Raw genomic sequence first — 24,044 nt, forward strand, 5'->3', positions numbered from 1 at the left:
ACTATTAGTTGTCTCTTTCAATGCTGTCAAGTTTTCCATCAATAACTCTTTTGAACTAACGATAAGTCAGTAATGAAGAAGAATAAAATATTGCAATTTAAATGACAATAGGTTTCTCCTATAATAATATTTATTATAATATATGTATTATTTACCAAGTAAAAATCAATATACATAGCTATCGCTTTACAGACCTTAATTCTCTTTTCTTTTTTTTATTGTCTTGAATTTTTTATGCCATTACTGGAAGTAATTGATATTTTTTATTTGCCTGGGTCGTAAACAAGTACTTTGTAGTATGTGTTCACTAATGCATCAGGCATCTACTTAATTATTCCATTCCAAATGTTTTTCTTTATCATCTGCATTGGACAAATAAATCAATGAATGATCCGCCAGCATTTATATAAGTCAGTGCATTAAAGTCTCTGATTGGAAAAGTATTGTAAACGTCTGTCAGATGGTCACAAGTTATATAGTTAGTTATATAAGTTATATAACCCTGACTGATGCTGTGAGATGAAACAGGTGGGAGGATTGTGGTGGACCATCATTGCTGAAGATGAATTGTAAGAAAAGAAACTTGAAAGATCTTACTTGGCGATCACATAAACATCTGGCAATATCTAATCAGAGAAAATCCATGGTAGAACTCATGGGAGTGTTTAATAGGGACAGTAGAGTATTTGCACACCCAAAAACACTGTTTGAACAGAACTCATAAACAGCTTAAGAAAACCACTTTAAACGTACGTTTACATGCAGCAAAGAAATCTGAGTGAGACTAAATGAGGGAAGGAAAAAAAAGCGCTTCACTTATCTCTCCGGGACAATGTCCAACCCTCTCGTGATCATTACAAAAATACATGTTTTGACATTTGCATTAGGTTCTAAACAATGCCACAGTAGGACTTGTGCCATAATAAAAACTAACGGTGGTCCAGAAAATATTAGTTTGTGTTTTTATTTGTGTCTGCCAGGCAGTGCTTTAGTTTGTCACGTGTTACATATTGCACGGCTGGTATTCCTAGAGTTTATATCATTAAGCTTTTTAAATATTGGATTTTCAAAACATTTCCCATTTCTTAAAGTATGTAACTTGGATATTATTTTTGTAGAGGGAGTACAGACATCTCATACAGTGATGAGATATTGTTTCTTTTGGAGGAAGTGTTGAATTAGAGGCTAGAATAGTCAGATGGTTAAAGGTGCAACCCCGGCAGGAACCTGAACACCCACAATTCCCCCAACATGCTCACTGAGGTGTAGTTGGAGAAGAACGAGTCCTACATAGTGTATATATTAAAATAAGCATTTCACAACTGTCTGTGAGCTGAAGGAACTGCAACTGGAAAATATTTATGACAAATTATTGTTTCCCTCTTTCAGGCCTCCAGCGCAGACGTCTCATCCCAGCTCTGACCTTGGACTCCTCGTCTTCATCCCCTTCTCAGCGGTCCTCCAAGCAGACCATCACTTCCTCATCATCCTCCTCATCCAGCCCAGGTGCATGCTGGGTTGATGGCCCACTCGGGCCCCCGGCAACTTCCAACCTCCGGGGAGGGGCTGCAACTACAGAAACCTTCGAGATCAAGGTGTACGAGATAGATGACGTGGAGCGACTACAGAAGAGGAGAGACAAAGTAGGGAATAAGGTGAGGCGCAGGGACGCACCTGAGATCTAGAGGTGCTGTAGGAATTTGGTGAGTCAGCGAGTAATTAGAGCGCCGGTGTTTTGGTCTTATCACGATTGCTTTAGGGCAACGATAAATGTATGTGCAGAGAGAGTTAAAGATGCTCTACTAAAGAGCAAGAGGGCCATTGTACTTGATGTCAATTAAATAGATTTGATGCACAACAGTTATGGGACGCACTGACAATGAACAAGCGTTTTTCTAATGGAGAACCAGAGGGGGAGGCTGGGGAAGAATGAGACACCTAAAGAAAATGGATCTCTGCTAATGTGTCAAGAACGACACAAACCAACACACTTAAAAATACAATATTATGGATTTTTACAAAATGAATGAACATTAGCCCTTTGTTCTGTATGAATAATGAGCACGCTTCCCCCCTTTACTTTTTTAACTTTCATCTGAGGGTTATGATAATTTCCCTAGACTTTGCAGAACAGGCTAAAACTCAGCAAATGATTGCAAATTAATGCACTGTGCAGGTTTTTCAGGTTTCTATTGTTAAACCTTTATGTATTCAAAAGAGGGAGCACTGTGAGCTTCAGGAAAGAGGGAAAGGGAGAAAAGCATGAAATATAGATTTCCCCTGCAACATTCCTTAGCAAGCGACTTAACCTCCGCTGCTGCAGTGAAGCTCTTCTACCTCCCAAATACTCAACTGGTCACACTGGAGGACAGTGAGGTGTTAAAGTTTGCACCTGTGTGGATGTTAAACATCCTGTTGCTGAAGGAGAACTGAAGGAAGTTACAATAAATCTTTCTTTCTTTTTGTCCCCCACTACGTTTGTCTCCATCAGGAGGTGGTGTATGTCAGACCCAGGGTTTGCCTGTTGGAGCACCGCCAGCAGCGGATCAGTGAAGTCAGAGCCAAGTACCAGTGTCTGAAGAAGGAACTGGAGCAAACCAAACAGCATCTGATGCTGGAGCCACACAAATGGACCACTGAGTGTAAGTGTAACAAACTGTTTTCAGTTTGTTTGTTTTTTGGCAACAAATGCATTATTTCTGTAATTCATCTTATTAATTTATCTGACCCTTAATATTCCTGTTTTCAGATAAGTGGGGAAGTCTTCAAAAATGAAATTAAAACTTCAACCTGAAACTCAAAAGATTGCCTAAATTGTTTGACCACACACGTGTTCACTGCGTTTCTGAGACGAGTTGTGTTCAGAGAACTCAGCAACAAATCTGCACAGTTGATATGTGGCCCTGGCTTTGTAGGTAGTGGACTGTGCTGAGGTCTTTGAAGGTCCTCCAGAGCCCATGATGAAATGATGATTTAATTCCTGAATTGATGGTTCAAAAAGTTGAACCATGATCCATTATTTGCTTGGAGAGAGGAACACTGTACTGTATACTGGTCCGGCAGTTGTCACGGATACGTAGTGAGTCCCTGTATATGTGCCTCTGCCACGGCACAAACAGAAACCTGTTATATGACTACTGAGACCAGCTTGTGCTGTAGTGGTGCGTTGCATTATGGGATACAGTATGTGATGTAGATTGTCCAGTTGTACACTCTTCCATGGCGTAGTACGCCATCCAGGTGTGTCTTACATACAGTACTGTACTGCAGATTGTGTACCGTATTTTAGTGAATATGCGCTAGTAGCGGAGTATGTTGTTTAGAGTGTGCGTGTGTCGCTTTCTCAACTTTTTGAGAGTTTCTGGAAATAAAATTCTGGAGTTGTTAAACGTGTCTAAATTCTCTGAAGACGACAAAGATAATTTTCTCTGTACTTGTATTTAATCATTTAAATGTTTAAATGAATAAACACAGTATACTGTAGGTTTAATGTTTTTTTTTTGCATGTCTGTAAAACTTCCCAATTTTCTTGTAAATGAGGTATGATTTTTTTCTCTTTTTTGCACTGATCAAAAGACAATCCCACATAAAGGATACAATGAAGCAGATTAGCTTCACAGATTTAGAAAGATTAAGAAAATAAACTTTGAAGCGTCACTAACAGGGATAGTTCTCCAGCTCGACACTAAACTCCTCCTCCCTCCACATGGTGACTTGTCATTTTACAATAATTTTACAAAAAAGCATTTAGACTTCAATTTTTGGGGTTATTCCTGTGAGGAATTTTGTGGTCATTTTAATGATTTCCCATGAGACCAGGTTGGTCTGTGATATTATTGGAGGTCTACTGCGTGCTGCCTAACATTGAAATCTTTACATTGTTTTGAAATTTTGTACATTTGTACAATCCAGCAGTCTTGTGGCTGCTGGAAAGTGTGTGGTGTTGATCAATATATTTATCATGTTGAAGAACTGATTGACTTGTTAGCTGTTTGACAGGATTCCGATCTTGGGTAAATAAGCTCCATCAGGCTTAGACTGCCGAGACTACAGTATATTATTTTATTGAAGTCATCATTGCTATGATTATTGATTGTAATGGCTATTTTGACCATTCAAAAATACAGAAAATCCCCATCCTTGTCTTTTAAACGGACACTAATGCAAAGCCACGTCTCCTCTACTTGCCTGTCTTCTTCCAGTTGAGCTGCAGCAGCCCTATGAGGTGGACTCGGTGGAGTATTTGGAAGCTCTGGAAACGGTGACGGACAAACTGGAGACCAGAGTCAACTTCTGTAAAGCCCATCTCATGATGATTACCTGCTTCGATGTCTCGTCAAGACAACGGTAGACAAATGGAGGGAGAGACAACTGGAGGACAGAGAGGTAGACACATAGCTGGACTCAGTCAGATGTCAATGTTTAGACACATTTGGCCCAAAGAACTAAACATTGATAAAATATCGCTAACAAGAAAAATCTTTCTGGATTCTTGGGAACTTTGAAAGAGAGACAGAAAGATGACTTTGCTCATGTTTGATGGCTGGATAAACCCCCACCCAGACAAAGAAGCTTATAGAGTTTTGGACCTGGAAACAACCTACGAGGTCGAGACTGGACGGGATTTAGTTTAAATAAAACCATTACGGCTTCTCAAAGAAGCAGACAGACGCTTGAGAGTCTGAAAAGAAAAATGAATCCAGGTGACCAGTGAACAAAAGAATTTGACGATGGAAACACCTCGAGTCCAACAAGAATGTACAAAGAGAAAACAAGATAGGAGCTTAAGAAAATTGTCATTTTTTTTTTTTTTTAAATAGAAGGATAAAGAAATTGTGCATGATAATAGAAAACAATTGTCCCATCTTTTTGGAAGAGCACTTTTTAGACTTTTGGCTGTAAATACAGAGTGCTGACTGCAGGATGACGTGGTATTGTTGTGCAGCGACCGACCAGGAGAAAGACAGGGGGAGATGATTTAGATAAGTGCCTTGTGAACATTTCTAACAATACCGTGACCAATTCTCTTTGTCTTTGACTTTGTGTACATGCAGTAAGTTTGGTGCTAGCATAGAAAGAAAAAAAAAGTCCATAAAAAATCTGTGTCCTTGAAAAATCTGTTCATTTTTAGTAATTTCTTTCATGTGTTCTACTGGGGTCAGTCTTTCACAACATGCTAAAAAAAAAAGCTAAATGAAACAAACATAAATGAATAATCTATGGCTAAAGTTATTGTATTTGGTACATGATCAGATTAGAAAGATTCAGAGTTTATATAAAAAGGGAGAGAGAGAGGGAAAAACACGTAGAACATGAAGACTAAAGCCAATGAAAATAAAGAGCAAAGAGCAAAACCTTAATTAAGAAAACGATTAAAAACATTCCAAGGTCAGGATTGGGTTTGAACACAGACACGCACAACAAAACAGATCTGAAGTTAGTTTCCTGTGGCATTGTTTTGGCCTGGACCTTTCAAACAAGCACAGCACATCTGACTTTTGGCCCTGCCGGGTATTCATGTAGCGCGTTTCCCCCCCGACACAGATGTGAGAGCCTTTTCATGTTCACAGTGAACTGTCTGAGTCACACAGAAGTGGAGGAGATCTGGTGTTGGGCGCATCTATCCACTGACCAGCTGCCTCCTGAATGAAAGGCAGACCGTCTTCTCCGTCTGTGCTGTTCTACTCTGTTTAAAAAAGAAAAAAAGAAAAAAAAACTGTAATTATTTGTCAATTGTTAGTGTTTTATAATGTCTCCTTTTTTTATTTGAGTGCAATGGAACCATGTAGAGACAGTCTTATCGTAGGTTGATGGAAAAAGCAAAGGGAAATATTTTTAAAATAATTTGTGAGAAGGGAACAGATTCAGCATAAGCACAGATTTATAGTAAAATGTTTTTTTTAAAGGAATAATTATTTAAGGGGGATGTAGAAAACAAAAAAGAAAAATTAAATGTAATGATCAAATTCCTACACGAAGATCTCTGCCTGGTTCCATTTGTTTTGGATGGATTGCAACCTTTAAGATTTGCTAATATTACTATCTATGGTGCTTGAGATGTTTATCATATAAATGTTTGTACAAATATGAATATAAGAAAGAGTCTGTTTCCCTCTGAAATCAGGATGAGTATCCTCCAAACACTTATTCTACATCACTGCCATCACCACGCTCTCCTCTGCCGGTCTTTGCCCTGCAAGCAGAGAGCAGTGTTCGGGAGATGAAAGACTGTAATGCTGACTTTCTCTCCATTAACAGCACAAACACTGCTTTGTTTTACTGGACTGACAGAAAAGGAAAAAATCAGTCACTGCCTCTGGTTTTGATCCATGAATGGCAGTGTGAAAGGGTCACAGCTATGCATTTCATGAGGTGCACACCTGCAGGAAAGCCACGAGCTAATCTATGAAATCTGGTGGGAAAATACCCCCAAACCAAGATGCTTTTGACAAATGGGACCCCTGAAGTGTTTTTACCAGAGGCAGACAAAACAGACCAGCGCCATCTCGTTCTAATCTCCAAAATTCACCGTACCAGTGACGAATGAAACGTAATTTATTTTCTGCTCAAGACAGCACAGTCACGAATTAATGTCCTTATTTATCTACACCTTATGATCTTAAAAAGTTACTATGCATTGAAGAAAAATAACTGTACATACTTTTCTGAGCCATGTCATATATAAAAAATACATATACTGTATACTGTGTGCACATATCATATATGCGCTCATTTTTATTTGAGATATTTTATTGTGATGATTTCTTTTGCTCCCGTTGTCCTTGTGTGAATTTTAATGAGTTTGGGTTTCCTGAAACATTCAGCTTGTGGTTGATGACAGTGAGGTCCATGTTTGTGGACAGTAGTTTTTAAAGCTGCACAACAGCACAATGGATATGGAAATGAAGTAGTCAATGTGTCACTGTTGACTTCCAGGTTCAATTAAAACTGAAAATATTACTTTGATGCTTTTAACTGCTAATTTAAAAAACAAAAAACAAAAAAAAAAACACACAAACAAAACAACCTTTCCTAGGTTTTATAGGCTCTAACAGAGCAGTTTGATGGTGAGCAGTTTCCTGGCCAGATGTTGTCAGTGTTCAGGCGATATTTAAAGTCGATGGTGACAGAATTATTGGTGCAGAAACAACAAAGTCAAGAACTCCCTCAAGAAGGTCTCTGATTGTCAAAGTCTACAATGAAGAGACGCTTTCATGAATGTAAATCTAGGCTTTGCATCATCCACAAAAGCTTATTTCTTATGGAAGAATGCAACAGTGCTTTACAATCTAAAACACTGTAATCAATAAAAAAAAACATAATAAGATTTATAACTGAATAAAAAACTGACATCCGACTAAACCGGTTGTTCAGAAAGACTTTTTAGACTTTGTGTTTTAGGTTGTTGTCTAACAAACAAATGAAGATTTTTCACGTTTTGCAGCAACTTTTCAGAATTATAATGTATTATAGTGTTATAATTATAATGTGTTATAATGATAACTATATAGCTAAATCTACACTTTAACCTTATTTTGATTGCTTCATTTTAGACCCTTTTACATGGTGTGCATTTACTGTGCAACATTTCATGTCCAAACACATAAATATACTGTGCTGCAGCCTGAAAACTGCAGCATCGCTAATATAAAGGTATACTAGGATTTCAAAATGACAGATAGTTGTTGCCAAAAAGTACTGTCCCTACTGTCAGTAACTGTCAGTGAATGTCTCGGAAACCCAAACTCCCGGTCGAGTTCAAGGCCTGTACATGTAACCAGTGTTAAGATGCTATGTGGGAGGTTTCTGTTCTGATACGTCACTGCCAAATCTACTGTGGTAGCGCTTTATAATTCCAGCAATAACTGAAAGTCGTGCTAGTTTTGGTGCTTCTGTTATTATTTAAAGCTAATCTAAGAGTCCATGTGATCTGTGAGACGTGCTTTAAACCAAATTGTTCAACAAATGCCATCTGTGATGTGTCGGGTTTGTAGGGCGTGGTCTAACAGAAACAAGTTAACATGTATCGTTACATGTTTTGCAGGAATATTATATTGAGAATTATAATGTGTTATCTAAAAATCTGACACATAGCATCTTTGAGTTTTTAAGGAGTACCGTGCGTTACAGTCGAAGTCAGACCACATTTACCAAAAACAGATGTCATCATTAGTATGATGTGACGGCTTCAGTTCTGTGAAGCTGTTGGACTTGTTGGAAAATGTCCCGATAAACGGATTATAACCAGTTTGCCATCTGTATGTACGGAAAAAAACTTTTCAGATTTGATGGACATCAATCATGAATAATTTAGATTAATTTCATGTGAGGCAACACATTGAGAGTAAGAGAAAATGACACCGGAGAGTTAAACTGTATTTGTGTTATCTCCCAGATTTAAGATTGTACCGTCTCTGGCGATTTCCTGCTTTTGCAAAATGTGGTGTTGATGGAAAAGAAAGATGGAGGGATGTAAATAAAGGAATGTATTGAAAGAGGTTTTTTTTCTTTGAATACATAAACAGACCACAAAGTGCCGGCCTCTGTCTGTGTGGTCTCTCCCTCAGTCCTGATGAAATGTCCACATTTTGGATCAGGACTCAGACACGTGAGATTGTCTCCACAGTACATTGGGTAATGCACACAAAAAGACAAGGACGGCTCAAAAATATGATCTGGGTTTGCGAGTGTGTGCATGTGGACTTTTATTTCCCTCTAGGCAGCTTTCGCTGTGACATACAGGCCTGTAGAGCCTTTGATCATCAACGTGCAGCAGGGAGCAGAGAGTCGGGGAAGGAGGAGTACGAGGAAAATACGGGTATCCGAAGGGAGATGTATACAGAAAACAAGTGACAAGTGAGGAAAAATTGCATTTTAAAGGAGCAGAAGAGTCTGGAAGACCTGAGCAGGTGCATGAAAAATAAAATGATTGAAGTTGGTGGATTTCTGGAATTTCCAGTTACGGATTTAATTGGAAAAGTGTATCAGGAGAAGCATCCATTAGGTCATTTTGAACAAACATTACACTGTCATTGCTCAAATGGCTATTAGCCCATCTGCTGAATCCCTTCAGCCTTCTTCAGGAAGGTGAAATCAAGACTGAAACCAGCTTAAGAAACATGAAACAAGAATGTAGCAGATAGAAAAACAAATTCCTGGTTGCTGTACTGGATATCTAGATGTATTTGTTCTTTATTCTTGGAAACAAGCAGCTTATTTCTAAGGGCTTTCTGTTCATTTGGATCACAGATTTTGCTTAAACTAAACATCCGTCATATATGGGATGAAGAGACATGAAGACGACTGGGAGGATTGTGAGAAAGTGCGAAGAAGTGTAGAAAAAAAACAACGCCACATTTTCAATTTTCACTTTGAAAAGAGTGAAAATTGAAAATATTGTTGAGTCAATGACAGAAAAGGTGAATGGAGGTGGTTAAAACTACATTGTGCCCTATGTCTGACTGACTGAGGCTGCCTGGAGACAAATGGGGAAAAAGATTTGATGAAACTGTGAACATCATTCAAAATAATTTGGAGAGCGTGAAATAGAAATTTAGGTGAAGATGGGTCAAATAAAATGTGCTATGAAAGAATGATTTCCAAGCTGAGTATCACTGAACAGAGAACTTCATAGCAGGAAGGGTGAAGAGCTCTCTACTGCAGGGCTGCTGATGCACACACACACACACAAGTTCAAATGTTTTACCCTCATAGAAAATGCTGTCATCAGTTTGCAGAGGGCAGAATTTTGGGATTAATGTGAGAAGCGTCTGAGTGTGTGAGAGAAACACGCCAGCGCAGACACACTCCTGGCCCACATACTGAGGGAGTAAAAACAGGGATGAACAAGGGTGTGTGTGATGGATATGCAGAGGATGATGAATGTTTTAAAGAAACAGACTTTACTAAACCAACACAAGCGCACACATGGACACACACACACACACACACACACACACACACACGCAGAGCTGTTGCCCTGAAATCACTTATGATGGAAGCTATAGATTGTACATGGACCACGGGGACCCAAAGGGGCCTAAAGCCGCCCCTCTTATAGGAGAAAAGGAGAAGTAACACACTACAAATCAAACCAAAACTACAAACACAATGTCCAACTGCCAAAACAAGCTGTCAACAACTCCCGCTCAGAACTAAAATCTACTGGGCATTGTCTTTGTAGATTTTAATGAGAAGCTCTGGGCTGTTATCACTAAAACTGAGGTACCCTTGAGTTTGATCATGCTTCTTACTTTCATACATTTAAAATTAAACTCCAATCCTTTTTTCTGTTGGATGGTTATTCTGTCGTTGTAAAGGACGGACATGCTCAGCTACTGCTCTGGCCTCCAGTTATTTTTGGCAAACGTCTAATGTGTTCACTTGACTCTTCAGACCTTTCACCCTCTAAATCTGCGAAAAAATACTGACTGGATAGTTCACACCCGTCCGTGAAATAGTTATTGAGTCAACTGAACAATAGCATCATGTCCAACTGAAAAAGAGTACGCTGCATATTAAACAAACTCAAACTTGAATGTAAATGATGTCAAATTAGGACATATGAAGACACAATACATATTTTTAATTTTTTTTTATTATTTCCATATAGCAGCTCCTTAAATCTGTGACTTAATGTGTGCTGGATGATTGGTGATGCATTTCACAACGGCACTCCTCCATCTTCATCATCAGGTCATTTGTCAAGGGATGATCTCCACCATGAGTCAACTTTATGATTTTAAAAGCCTGGGAAGAGTGAAATAAGCGTGTTTAGTTTTACCTGCAGCCACTGCTGGAACAGCAGGTTGCATTACAAAAATGAGCTAACAACGAAGAGTTATACAATATTTAAAGGGGACCTATTATGGCATCTAATACCTATTTTAAACAGGCCTTTAATGTCTTAAAAACAAGCTTTTGATTGTTTTTGCAAAATAAATTAGAAATGCAGCCTCTGAGCCATGTCTTTTTCTTCCCCGTTTCTAACCTCCATCTCTATGCAGGATTCTGAGTGGGCGGGATGATAATAAGGCTTTGTGCTGATTGGCTGCCTGAATGACGCGATACACCGCTACGAAAAAATGGCGGAAGCTCCGGCCGGCGGAGTTAGTTGTTGTTGTTCCGGCCCCAGTTGGTTGTGGGCGTGGTTTCACGCATCGCTCCTGTCGTTACGTAACGACGGGAGCAGAATCTGAACGGCTGGTAGAAGCCACATCACACTGGACGGCTCATCCGGGCGGCTGTACAGACACTGCAGAATTTGATTGCTTTCCTCCTTCTCTGAGTTGGCAGGCTGAGGGGAGACCACTTTATATATGTTAAAGCAAGAAAAAAATGTGTTTTTCATAATAGGTCCCCTTTAAATGTTTTATAAATGTTCACAAAATACATTTCATGTAACTTTGTCTAAGAAGAAACTGTCTCTTATGATAAAATGAACATGTCTGACTCTTGTTACAGTAGTAATATATCAGCTCATCCCACCGGTTCACTTACAAAGTGGAGTAAGTGATGAGAATGACGTAGAAATTCATACAAATATAAAAATCGTTGAAACTGTTCTGGGATCTGTCAGTATTTACCCTCCATACCTGTTTGAATGTATCCAAAGCCTCCTCAGTGTGATCCAGGAAATGCTGCAGCTTTCCTATCCTCATCAGCTGAATCCCATGAACCGGATGTGGATCTGGAAAGTATAGTCTTTTGAGGAGAGAGAACAAAAGAGGAGAAGATTTAACATTTTACCATTTCAACATAATTCCACCCACTTATATAATACAAACCGGATCCGGTTTAAGTGGGGAAATTGTGTAAAATGTAAATTAAAAACAAAATACAACAATTTGAAAATCCTTCTCAACCTATATTCAATTGAATACACTACAAAGACAACATATTTAATGTTCAAACTGATAAACTTAATTGTTTTTTGCCAAATAATAATTAACTTAGAATTTCATGGCTGCAACACGTCCAGTAGAAGTTGGGAAAGGTGGCAAAAAATACTGAGAAAGCTGAGAAAAAGCTCATCAAACACCTATTTGGAACATCCCACATGTGATCAGGCTAATTGGGAACCGGTGGGTACCATGATTGGGTATAAAACATGATCAGTCATTCACAAGCAAGGATGGGGCGAGGGTCACCACTTTGTCCACAACTGCGTAAGAAAATAGTTGAACAGTTTAAGAACAACATTTCTCAAAGCAAAATTGCAAGGAATTTAGGGATTTCAACATCTACGGTCCATAATATCATCAAAAGGTTCAGAGAATCTGGTCAAAACACTGTACGTAAGCGCCACGGCCGGAAACCAAGACTGAATGACCGTGACCTTCGATCCCTCAGATGGCACTGCCTTAAAAAGCGACATGAGTGTGTAAAGGATATCACCAAATGGGCTCAGGAAAACTTCAGAAAACCACTGTCAGTAAATACAGTTCGTCACTACACCAGTAAGTGCGGGTTAAAACTCTACCATGCAAAATCCTACATAGAATCCACTACACGAATGCCAGATTGTCCAAAATATTCCCTGATGTCAGTGATTCCTGTAACCGGTGCAAACAATCCCCTGCCAATCACATCCACATGTTCTGGTCCTGTCCCAAACTGACAAATTATTGGTCAAACATATTTGAAACAATTAGCTTGGCTTATGACGTGGTCATTACTCCCAATGCTCTTTCGGCTATCTTTGGCGTTCCTCCCAATGCTGACCTTCCCGCTGCCGCACGACGAGCCCTGGCCTTCACAACTTTGTTGGCCAGGCGCTTGATTTTGCTTAGGTGGAAGCACACTTCTCCCCCGGCACACAATCAATGGATTAAAGACGTTTTGTACAATATTAAACTTGAGAAACTTAGATTTTCCCTCATGGGCTCGATAAAGAAATTCCAGAACACCTGGAACCCTTTGCTGGAATATGTCGACCACTTGCTCATTATTCCTGACGCAGAAGAGGACTGAATAACTACCCAAATGATCCTCTCTTTGACTCCCTATGTATCCCTTCCCCTCTTTTTTTTATTTTCTTATTACTATTATTATTTATTTTGTTCGTTTGTCTGTTTTTGGTTTGTTGTTTTTGTATCTCTATGTGCCTCATGACCTGAGCTGGGGGTGGGGGGTGGTTGATGGGGGGGGGGTGGGTTTGGTGTTTATGAAATGGCTGTTTTATTTAACACTGTCTGTACCAGAACAACTGTTGAAAAGCTTTGAAATTCAATAAAAAAGATTTTGGAAAAAAAACAAAAAAAAACTCTACCATGCAAAGCAAAAGCTGTTTATGAACAACATCCAGAAACGCTGCCGGGTTATCTGGGCCCAAGTTCATGTAAAATGGACTGATGCACAATGGAAAACTGTTTTGTGGTCTGATGAGTCCACTTTTCAAATTGTTTTTGGAAACACTGGACGTCGTGTCCTCCACACCAAAGAGGAAGCGGAACAATCCAGACTGTTATCAACGCAAAGTTCAAAAGCAGCATCTGTGATGGTTTGGGGGTGCATTAGTTCCCATGGGGGACTTACATTTCTGTGAAGGAACATAAATGCTGAAAAGTACATAGAGATTTTGGAGCAACATATGCTGCCATCCAAGCCACGTCTTTTTCATGGACGCCGCTGCTTATTTCAGCAAGACAATGTCAAGCCACATTCTGCACGTGTTACAACAGCGTGGCTTGGAAGTAAAAGAGTCCAGGTTCTCCCCTGGCCCCCAGCAGTCCAGACCTGTCTCCCATTGAAAATGTGTGGCGCATTATGAAGCGTAAAATACGACAGAGAAGACCCCGGACTGTTGAACAACTGAAGCGGTTCATCAAGCAGGAATGGGAAAGAATTCCACATGAGAAGCTAAGAGAATTAGTCTCCTCTCTTCCAAAACGTTTATTGAGTGTTATTAAAAGGAAAGGTGATGTAACAAGTGGTAAACATGCCCTTTCCCAACTTCTACTGCACGTGTTGCAGCCATGAAATTTTAAGTTAATTATTATTTGAAAAATAAAATAAAGTTTATGAGTTTGAGCATTAAATATGTTGTCTTTGGTATTTGGTAATTGGTATTGAGGATACTGTACATTGCATAACATTACTTTGAAATGGGGTTAGAGTACTCAACATTTACCTCTTTGTTTGCTTTAATTTATCAGTTTGCTCTCTGCATTCCTGATACCAACCAACAACATTCACAGCATGGAGTCAGACCCCAACAATACCAGGATATATACTGTGACACTGAGTGCCTGAGTGCAAGTGTGATGCATCCAAATGCAAGAAAATAACAGCAAAAGAAAATGAGAATACTCAAGTGTGCAGTATGCATGTTTGCTTGAATATATGCATCACGGGAGGCAGGTCGTGTTTGCATATTTATATGTCAAACATGCAGAGACAACCTGCATGCACCTACGCCACATTAATTACCATTCTGGTAGCAGATATACACACGAAGACACAATCCCTCAAAGAGTCACAAAAACAACACTGCACACGTCTGCACGATAAATAAGAATATAAGGTGAAAAACATGGTGAAAGAAATACAAATGGTGCCCATACGCATACCATTAAGTACTGTGCTATGTGTATACAAAAAACGAACGCTGTATAAGCGAGTAAATATTCAACTGACACAAGAAAACTAAATTAACATGCATTTATGGTGACAGTTTCAAAACTATGGTTGCTTTTAATTGATAACATTTGAATACTCTCAGAAGTCTCCTAGAGGCAACACGCACACACACACAGGGCAGGAATAAAACCTGCATGCATACATGTTTATTTGTTATATTTCAGTGCTTTCCAGAGAAATGGGAAGGTTCAATATTCAGGAATGTAAATAATCAGGGCGTCTGATATTAACAGAACATTCATTTTAATTAAGTCTTTATGGATTGAAAACACTTTTCAGTCACTTTTGTTTAAAATAAACGTTTTTAACTTTTTGATTTAAAAGGGAAATGTGTCTCGTAAATCAATTAAAACCACCACTCATTTTACTTGCAAAGCCACAATCGGAGTAATTTCCAGCTCTGCAAACTTTTCTGATCATTTTCCCAGCCCAGTTTTCGGCACACTGCTAATAGCCCAGTTGTTCACGGCTCCGAGCCTCACAAAACCACAAAACTAACAAGCCCACCAATTACAGATGCGGCCTCTAATTCTCAGTTTGAAATTTAATTATTAAATAAAGAGTTCAGGAGAGCAAAACAACATTAGCCCTCCATGAATAACAACAAGTTGCAATATTGATTTAATTATCAAGCCAGCGATTCATACTACTATGTCACGCAAACAGGCCCATCAAGACCACAATTCAATTATATTTCCTCTTTGCTTGTAGAACCACAAAGCAATTAAAATGATTTCGTTCAAACTGCTGTCTGCAGACGTGACCTCCTAATTACTTTTCCTGTGGTAGTAAATTGAAGAGAAATGCGGCCTTACGGTTGTATGCAGTTAGCTGGAAAGCTATTAGAAAGAGAGGGGGCGAGAAGGAGAAACAACAAAACAGTTGTGGAAAAAAGTGCAGTATTTTCAGGCAAAAGCAGCAGAACTAATGTGGCACTTGTCTGGAACAAAAGATCCACGCCCTGCTGCTTGTGAGAGGGGAACGTGGATTATCTTAAAGAGGAAATGGAAAGAAGGAAAACGATGGAGATAAGCGTTGAAGTTTTCAGCCAAGTTGTATTTTGATTTTCACTTAATGCAACAGTAATTTAAGGGATATTTATCGCAGTTTAGGAAATTTTGTTTGATAGAAATCACCTCAGTAAGCTTAAAATCAAGTTGAGTAAACCTTTTTTTTTTAGCAAGCCCACACAGCATTTGCATTTAGGACAGTCCCCTGAATCACAAGGAAACAACGCGATAGTGATCTTTAATATACGCTGCTCCCCAACTTTGTTGGACGTAAATCAAGTGGAGGACAGGGCTGTCCTCCACTGTCCATACATTACCTTCCTTGCCGAGTGTTGTTTCTCTAAGAAAATTATTGCACACATAAGTTTGCCATTTTAAGGGTCAGGTCTGATGTAAACAGAATGATGCGAGATGGCAGAACCTGGGTGGGATTTATACATAACCAGACGAGGAGTTCTGCAAACTCCTCATCCTCAGAGCCATGGTTGCCATAAATCTGCATATTACCGTTAGGGAAGCAACGGTTCTCGGCATAAAACCGAACCGTTCGGTTCGCTCTCCACAGTTCAATACGCCCTTGTGTGCCGTGAATTTTCGGTTTTGCCATTCATTTTGCATTAATGCTTTACAACCCGCGTGTTTGTGTGCCTGTCAGCCTGCTGGCTGCAGAAAAGCCCTCCTCACGAGTCGTAGTCACTGTTGTAGCTCCGCCCACTCCCCCTCATCACTGTTGTAGCTCCACCCACTCCCCCCGCACACAGAACAGAGTCATGGCGAGCACGAGCGGGGGAGTTAGTTGAGAGACAAAAGTTTGAAGAAGCACCGGCTTCATTCAAATCTCCGGGTGTGGCATCATTTCGGTTTCGCTGTTGAATACATGACGATGGAGTGAAAACAGTTAACAGAACTTCGTCTGTAAACATTGCTTGAAACATGTCCCATACGCAAAAGGAAACACGAGCAATATGAACATCATCTCCAGCATCAACACCCTGATGTGACGCTTTCTGCACACAGGACAGTCGAGCGACTCGATAAGGAAACACCAGCGAAGAAACAACAACTATCTATCGAGAATGCTTCCAACAGACCTATAGTGCCACTTCAGATAAACACAAGAAAATAACCCGTGCAATAACACGTTCATTGCTAAAGATTTGCAGCCCTTTTCGGTGGTCGGAGATGTGGCTTTCGTCACCTAATGACAACACTCGACCAACTTTACGTTGTGCCTCCCGCACACATTTCAACAACGTTATACCAGTAGTCAAAGCTAAAAGGCACGTTAACATTTGAAAGTGTTTTTGTTTACATTTTTGTATGTTAACATTTTTTATACATATTTTATACTACTGTATAGTGTATACAGGTAGTCAAGGAATAAAAGGCAGTTTACCATTTAAAAGTGTTCAGTAACTGTTTTACATTTGAAATAGTTTCTTAAAGATATGTTATACTATTGTATTTAGTATAGTGTGTACTGTACTAACTGTACTGAGTTGTCAAGATTAAGAGGCTGTTGACTTAAAAGAATTATAGTAATTTACATTTTGAAAAGTGACAAGCAAAATAAACAGATAATTTTGGAAAAAAAGCTGTCTTTATGCACATAACACAAACCGAAACCGAACCGAAACCATGGCCCAAAAACCGAAACCGAACCGAACCGTGGGCTACCTGAACCGTTGCAGCCCTAACTACCGTAATATGCAGCTGGCTACTAAAATGACAAACTGTGGCTTTGGAAGACTGAACTATTCATATTTCGATATGTGCGGGGAAAGCCGCTCAGTAAATCCTGTTGCTATTCAAGGTGCAAAGGATCCTCTCCATCTCCTGCATAGCATGTCAGTAATACATCAATTGTTCTTTGTTTTTGAGAAACTTCTCTTCTGAGGAATAATTACGATTCTGGAAGTCGGCACCAACGAACCCCATCCAAGTTGCTAATTCAAACTTTTTCCAGCCTTTTTTGTTCCTTTTTTCTCCATTATCCTCTTATGGCACTTTTCCACTAGTACCTACTCAGCCCGGCTCAGCTCGCCTCCACTCGGTTTGGCGCTTTTCCACTAGGGAGAGAGTAGATACTTTTTCTGTATTTACTCTGCCGAGGTTCTAAGCGGCTGAGTGGGGCTTAATCTGACGTCATCACACTACAGGCCACCAATCGGTCAGGGGGTTGGCCAGTCAGACGTCTGAGTCAAGATGACAAGGTGACATCAGCGAAAGAGCGACTCCGACGGCGGCTTCTTGTTCATTTTATATTCGACAGGCAATGGCAGCGCAAAAGTCTGTTTTGTGATCCAACTGATGTGCAGATGTTTATAAACCTGGTTGCTGTGGAGAGAATGAAAAAGGGATCTAGACGGACGATAAGGAACGACAAGATCTACCAGGAGCTGTCACTTCATAGCTGCCAACGGACTTTTCAGCAGCGCAGAGTCAAACAAAAAAAAAAATGTAAAAGTGTCGCCGCTTGAAGCTTCTCTCACTCTCATTTTTTAACTTGATATCGAACACAAGCCACAGACCCAGCAGCAGATATATCATCTCCTCCAGGTTCTACATCTTTAGTGTTGTTGTCTTCTTCATTTAGATCACACAATCAAATACGTCACAGCAACTTCGCTCCAACCCTCCTACTTCTACTCCAGGTGCTGAATTGTTATGAAAAAGATACTAGGCCAAGTTGAGTCGAGCAAAACTGAGATGAGTAGAGCTGAGATGAGTAGGTGCTAGTGGAAAGGTGCCATCAGAGCCAGAACAGCTAACTTTAAAATGAAAATCACTTTAACTTGTTAAATTTCCAACCACTTTTAAAACAGTTCAGTTTGTTGCATATGCCAGATGTTAAGTTTAGTCAGTAAATAGAAGTCAGGCCCTCATGCCAAATATATTTTCTGATTTTACTGAATAACATTTTTTTAAACTCCCACCCGATCCCGTTTCTACTTGATGTTTCACACAATGTTGTTGGTTTGATGAAGTGATGCATGTACGTGACCCATTAATCCAGTCTGCATCTCAAAAAGCACTTCAATCAATGAGGGATGAAATCTTCCCACACTGTAATTAAAGAACAAATCAATGCAGTAATTCACAAGGAAATCTAACGCTTGAGAAAAGTTTACTTAATACATTATATATATATATATATATATATGTTAAACTTTTAGTCTTGGAGTCTTCTATTTCAGTCTGTGATCTGCGTGAGTATTCTTGCCCTCACCAGAGAACAGAGGAGCAGTGCTGTAATGCTGCTGGCTTTTAAAGACTTTGCATTTCATATCACATAACCATCAAATTCGCAAGGACTGACATTGTGGGTGCACTTGGCTGGTCCACTGAGGGCATTGTCAATGCAGAAATCTTATGCAACAGATCTCTCTCCAAAGAATGGCTGAATTTTGATTTGTCGCAGTTCTTCATGAGATATATGTCCATGCCAAAGTTATTCTAAGGAACTACCTAAAAACTTTCCATCTTTTAGTGCAACCCTGCCAAAATTTTAATAGGATGTTACACACGTGTCTGCACGGGGTAAGGTGTAATAAACACAAGAAAGCCATATCATTTCAGCATGTTTTCCATGGAAATATGTATGTTCATGGATTCAGATATTCATGAAAGTGTGTATAAGCGTATCTATAACACTGCGATATGTGCCGCATGGAGACGATCAATGAGCCTTGCATGTGCAGCCTGCAGCTTGTGTGCATTATTTGCAGGGAATAACCTCTCTATACATGAGAAAATGAATAGAGGAACTGAGAAAAGACCTGCAGAGAGTGGGAAAGAAGAAAGGAATACAGAATGAGGGGAAGGACAGGAGAAAGAGACACATTGGGAACTCCTGCAGCTATCTTTCCTCCCTGCCATCTGAAGAGCCCAAAGGAAGATAAGGCATGAATATGGAGGATCCTCCTCCCACTCTCACTTTTTCCTCCTGAATCTTTGCTCTGCTTCTATTTCATTATTCTTCTTTCATTATCATTGTCCCCCTTTGCCAACAGAATGAGGGGTGTTCATTTTATACAATTTTTTTTTACTTTTACCCTAAAATGAACTCCTTATTTACGTCTTTCATTATGATTTTATAATTTCTACTTCATGTGCTTTATTTATGAAGGTTCGAGGCTCTTCTTTGCTCAGCTAGGTTATTCATCACCCCTTAACTCACTTTTCTGTCCCTCTCTCTTTCCCGTTTTTGATTCATGTCACGCAAACGCTCCAATCCCACCAAGTTCACAAGATGGATTTTATTGAAAAATTCATCTGAAAACTTAGATAAGTTCACCAGACTTTGAAAAATGCTAAAGCTCTCACTCAAACACTTCGTTATTTATGAATTTTCAAAGTCAAATCCTTAATAAGAATTTTAAACTTTTTCAATTCTCGCAAACCTTCACAAATCTCCATTTCAAAGTGGTACTGAACACCCACAAAACTTTAATCATAATTTAAAAAAAAAATATTCATGCATGTTTTTGTTATCAGTAACAAAGACTGAACACTATTTTGTGTTTTTCCCAATCATTTTTCCTCACATAAAACTCACTTATGTTCTGTGTGATCAGGCCAAATTATATTTAATATGTTTAATCCTGCAGCAGAAGGTCCTATCATAAGAGTATAACCATGACTTTTAAAAAGCTGAGCGCTTCAACAACCGAGCCTAGGCTGATGAACGTAAGCTATCATAATCAGCTGCTTGATGATGAACTGAATGATTGCACTTTTTTTATAAACTTTATAGCCCTTTCTTCAATAAATCAGGATCTGTTTAGAGGGTATTAACAAATCCTTGTCTTATTAGTAATGTGTTCATTATGGTCCAGATAACTGGAGCGAGACTGGTCTGACAAGATGCTGGATAATAAATCCAGGACAGAGTTAGCCTAAGATACCTTTGCCACCTTTATTTTGAAGGTCTATCTGTGTCAGAAACTCTGACTGGTACTGTACATTTTTGAAAATTCAAGATTTTTCATTTAGTTATAGAATAAATGTTTTCTGAGCCATTTGGTTCTTTGTAAAATATTCTGTGACAACTGTTAATTTTCCTTTATCCTTTTTTTCTTTAGGGCTTCATGGATGTTCGGTACAAACTTCAAACCAATTCCGTGAAAAATGAGCAACTGGCAGCAGTGGTAATACCAGAAGTAATGAAATTTAGCTCAAAGGACCAAACCCTTATAACCATCCTTCACTTTGCTCTCGTTTCTCAGCCTGAGATGTGTTTTTCAGGAGAGCTGATCCCTCCATCCCCTTTGTCTCACTACCATCATTCTCTTTCTTTCTGCTGCTCAGTCTGGTTATTTATTTATAAGCAGTGTTGCAGTTTCTCTCCTGTGGTTAAGTTGCTGGTGTGTATGAGAGCATGGCTGTGCCATGAGAGCTGTGCCCTTTCCACAAGATCAATTAGTCGCTCTCTCGCGCTCTCTCTCTCTCTCTCTGACATTCACACACGGACACAGAAAAGTGCACATGTGCTATAATTCTAAGATTGAGTGAGCTGTGCAGCAGAAAAACAACATAGGGGTGTTTGAGGGTTGGATGTTACAATTCAGACAGTAATTTATTGTAATCCAAGACACACGCTACAAAAATCATTTCTAAGGAAGTAAGAAACCCTTGTTTAAAGAAAACATATGACTATTTTAAACTATTCAGCTAGTTTTAAGAAATCAAGCTAATAAAATGTTTCCTACTCCAATGGCAAAGATATTTTTGCTTAAAATAAGAGACATTTTACTTAATTTATGTAACATGGGGCTTCTTTTTAGAGGGACAGTGTTGGCAGTGTAAATTTCAAAACGTTTTACTTATTTGAACGGTTTTGTTGTTTGCGTAAACCAATTCCGTTAGGAGAAATTAATTCATCAAGATGTTTTTTTTAATACCTGGTAATTATACGATAGCATACTTGCTTTCACAAGTTCTCTCTCTCTCCTGCAGGAAAAGGTAGTGGGTGAAAAGGTAGTGGGGGAAGCTTAGGTCTATACTACTATTGTAATTTATTATGTATATTTTATGTATATTTACCCATTGTGTGCTTCTCTTGTCGCGAAACTAATCGCCCCCTTGGGGACAAATAAAGTAATTGATTGATTGATTGATTGATTGCAAGATAATTTTTAAATATTTGACATCTTTCAAAATTATCATTTGTGTCGGATTCCTGGTCAAAGGAAGTGTCACGGTGTGGTAGAGTTGGACCCAGATGCAGGAGACCAGAAGGAGGGGTTCCAAAAAACGTGATTTATTTTAAACTTAAACACAAAAACCCTGCTAAACAGGATTCAAAAACACAAAAGTTTAACATGGCCATAATCCAAAGAAACCTGACATGACATGTTGAGGAAGGGAACAGTACGGACCAGCCGGGAGCCAGGAAAAGACAAGACAAGATATACATAGAAGGCTTGACGGGACACAGGTGCACACAATCAAGGCCGATGGGAACAATGGAAGTTAAGACATAACTGAAACAAAATACACAGGGTTTCAAAATAAAACAGGAACTAAACACCAAAACTATGACAGGAAGTCCAGAAGAGGCATCATATAAAATAACAATCTAAACAATTGCACGTTTGCAAAAAAAGGGGTGACGGCATCTTAAGCAGCACACTGCATCTTAAGATTTAAAGGTACCTATCTGGATAAAATTTGACTTTATGGCTATACATTCACCAATCACTTTATTAGGTACACCCGTCCAAGTTCTCGTTAACACAAATTTCTAATCAGCCAATCACATGGCAGCAACTCAATGCATTTAGACATGCAGACATGGTCAAGACGATGTGCTGCAGTTCAAACCGAGCATCAGAATGGGGAAGAAAGGTGATTTAAGTGACTTTGAACGTGGCCTGGTTGTTGGTGGTCTTTTTCAGAAACTGATGATCTACTGGGATTTTCACTTACAACCATCTGTTGGGTTAACAGAGAGAACAGTCGAAAAAAGCAAAAATATCCACTGAGTGGCAGTTCTGTGGGCGCAAATGCCTTGTTTTTGCCAGAGGTCAGAGGAGAATGGCCAGACTGGTTCGAGCTGATAGAAAGGCAACAGTAACTCAAATAACCACTTGTTACAACCGAGGTATGCAGAAGAGCATCTCTGAAACCCTCGAACCTTGAGGGGGATGGGCTACAGCAGCAGAAGACCACAGCGGGTACTAATCCTGACAGCTAAGAACAGGAAACTGAGGCTACAATTCACACAGTCTCAACAAAATTGGACAACAGAAGATTTGGAAAAACGTTGCCGGGTGTGATGAATCTTGATTTCTGCTGCAACGTTCGGATGGTAGGGTCAGAATTTAAAAGCATGGCTCAATCCTGCACTGTATCAATGGTTCAGGCTTGTGGTGTAATTGTGTAGGGCATATATTCCTGGCACACTTTGGGCTCATTAGTACCACAGCCTACCTGAGTATTATTGCTGACCATGTCCATTTATAACCACAGTGTACCATCTTCTGGCTATTTCCAGCAGGATAACTTGCCATGTTGTAAAGCGCAAATCTTCTCAGACTGGTTTCTTAAACATTACTATGAGTTCACTACTCAAATGGCCTCCACAGCCACTAGATCTCAATCCAGTAGAGCACGTTTGAGATTTTGTGGAACGGGAGATTTTGATCATGGATGTGCAGCCGACAAATCTGCAGCAACTGTCATGTCGATTATGGACCAAACTCTCTGGGGAATGTGTCCAGTACCTTGTTGAATCTATGCCACGAAGGATTAAGGCAGTTCTGAAGGCAAAAGGGGTCCAACCCAGTACTAGCAATGTGTACCTAATTAAGTGGGCAGTGTAAAATACTGTAATCTCTGTGAACAATTTATGTCTGAACATTTCAACAAACAAATTCCGCTCAATCTATCAAAATGTTTGTAGTGATTTTTTTTGTCAATATGCTCTGCACTTGCACTAGATTTAACATTTTAACACCTTGCTAACTATCCAGGTTGCAGGTCGTTGTTGTTCCTCTGTGTGTTATTCAGCTTTCTGAACATGTAAAAATCTATAAAAAGGCTAGTTAGTTTAATTCTCCTCACTTTGAAAATAATACTCATCAAATATAAAATGTGACAAAATAACTGCTTGAAATGTCTTGTTTGGAGTCGAGGCTTTCACTCAATGATGTTGCCATGTCAGACTTGAACAATTCCAGGAAAGTGACCAGTTTGGTTTTAACAGGACACTTAAATTCTTCACTTGGACTGAAAGACACAACAACTCAAAGACAGCACTCCACATAGACAATTAAAAGAGACGATATAAATGAGAATAATAAAGATTCTTCCAACATCCACAGCCCCATTTGTCTTTGCACCTGTCCCAGCATGGATCCATCCATAATCGTACTAACTGCTTCCCATATT

The 24,044-nt window shown here is 39.4% G+C and overlaps 2 protein-coding genes across 2 annotated transcripts in view; one reads left to right on the forward strand and one right to left on the reverse strand.

Moving 5' to 3' along the window:
- kif26ba (kinesin family member 26Ba) overlaps positions 1-7,001 on the forward strand; it is a 108,597-nt gene extending 101,596 nt beyond the window's left edge. The window contains exons 26-28 of the mRNA XM_061745292.1: positions 1,390-1,655; positions 2,492-2,642; positions 4,203-7,001. Of these exons, the coding sequence (XP_061601276.1) occupies positions 1,390-1,655; positions 2,492-2,642; positions 4,203-4,351 (566 nt within the window). The 3' untranslated portion in view covers positions 4,352-7,001. The remainder of the gene's footprint in view (positions 1-1,389; positions 1,656-2,491; positions 2,643-4,202) is intronic.
- A 3,586-nt stretch (positions 7,002-10,587) lies between these two features.
- The window catches only part of smyd3 (SET and MYND domain containing 3), an 84,964-nt gene continuing 71,507 nt past the window's right edge, over positions 10,588-24,044 (reverse strand). The window contains exons 11-12 of the mRNA XM_061710938.1: positions 11,595-11,703; positions 10,588-10,749 (exon numbers count right to left, since the gene is read on the reverse strand). Of these exons, the coding sequence (XP_061566922.1) occupies positions 10,633-10,749; positions 11,595-11,703 (226 nt within the window). The 3' untranslated portion in view covers positions 10,588-10,632. The remainder of the gene's footprint in view (positions 10,750-11,594; positions 11,704-24,044) is intronic.

This window comes from Cololabis saira, chromosome 2, assembly GCF_033807715.1.
Source record: "Cololabis saira isolate AMF1-May2022 chromosome 2, fColSai1.1, whole genome shotgun sequence".
NCBI classification, from domain to species: Eukaryota; Metazoa; Chordata; class Actinopteri; order Beloniformes; family Belonidae; genus Cololabis; species Cololabis saira.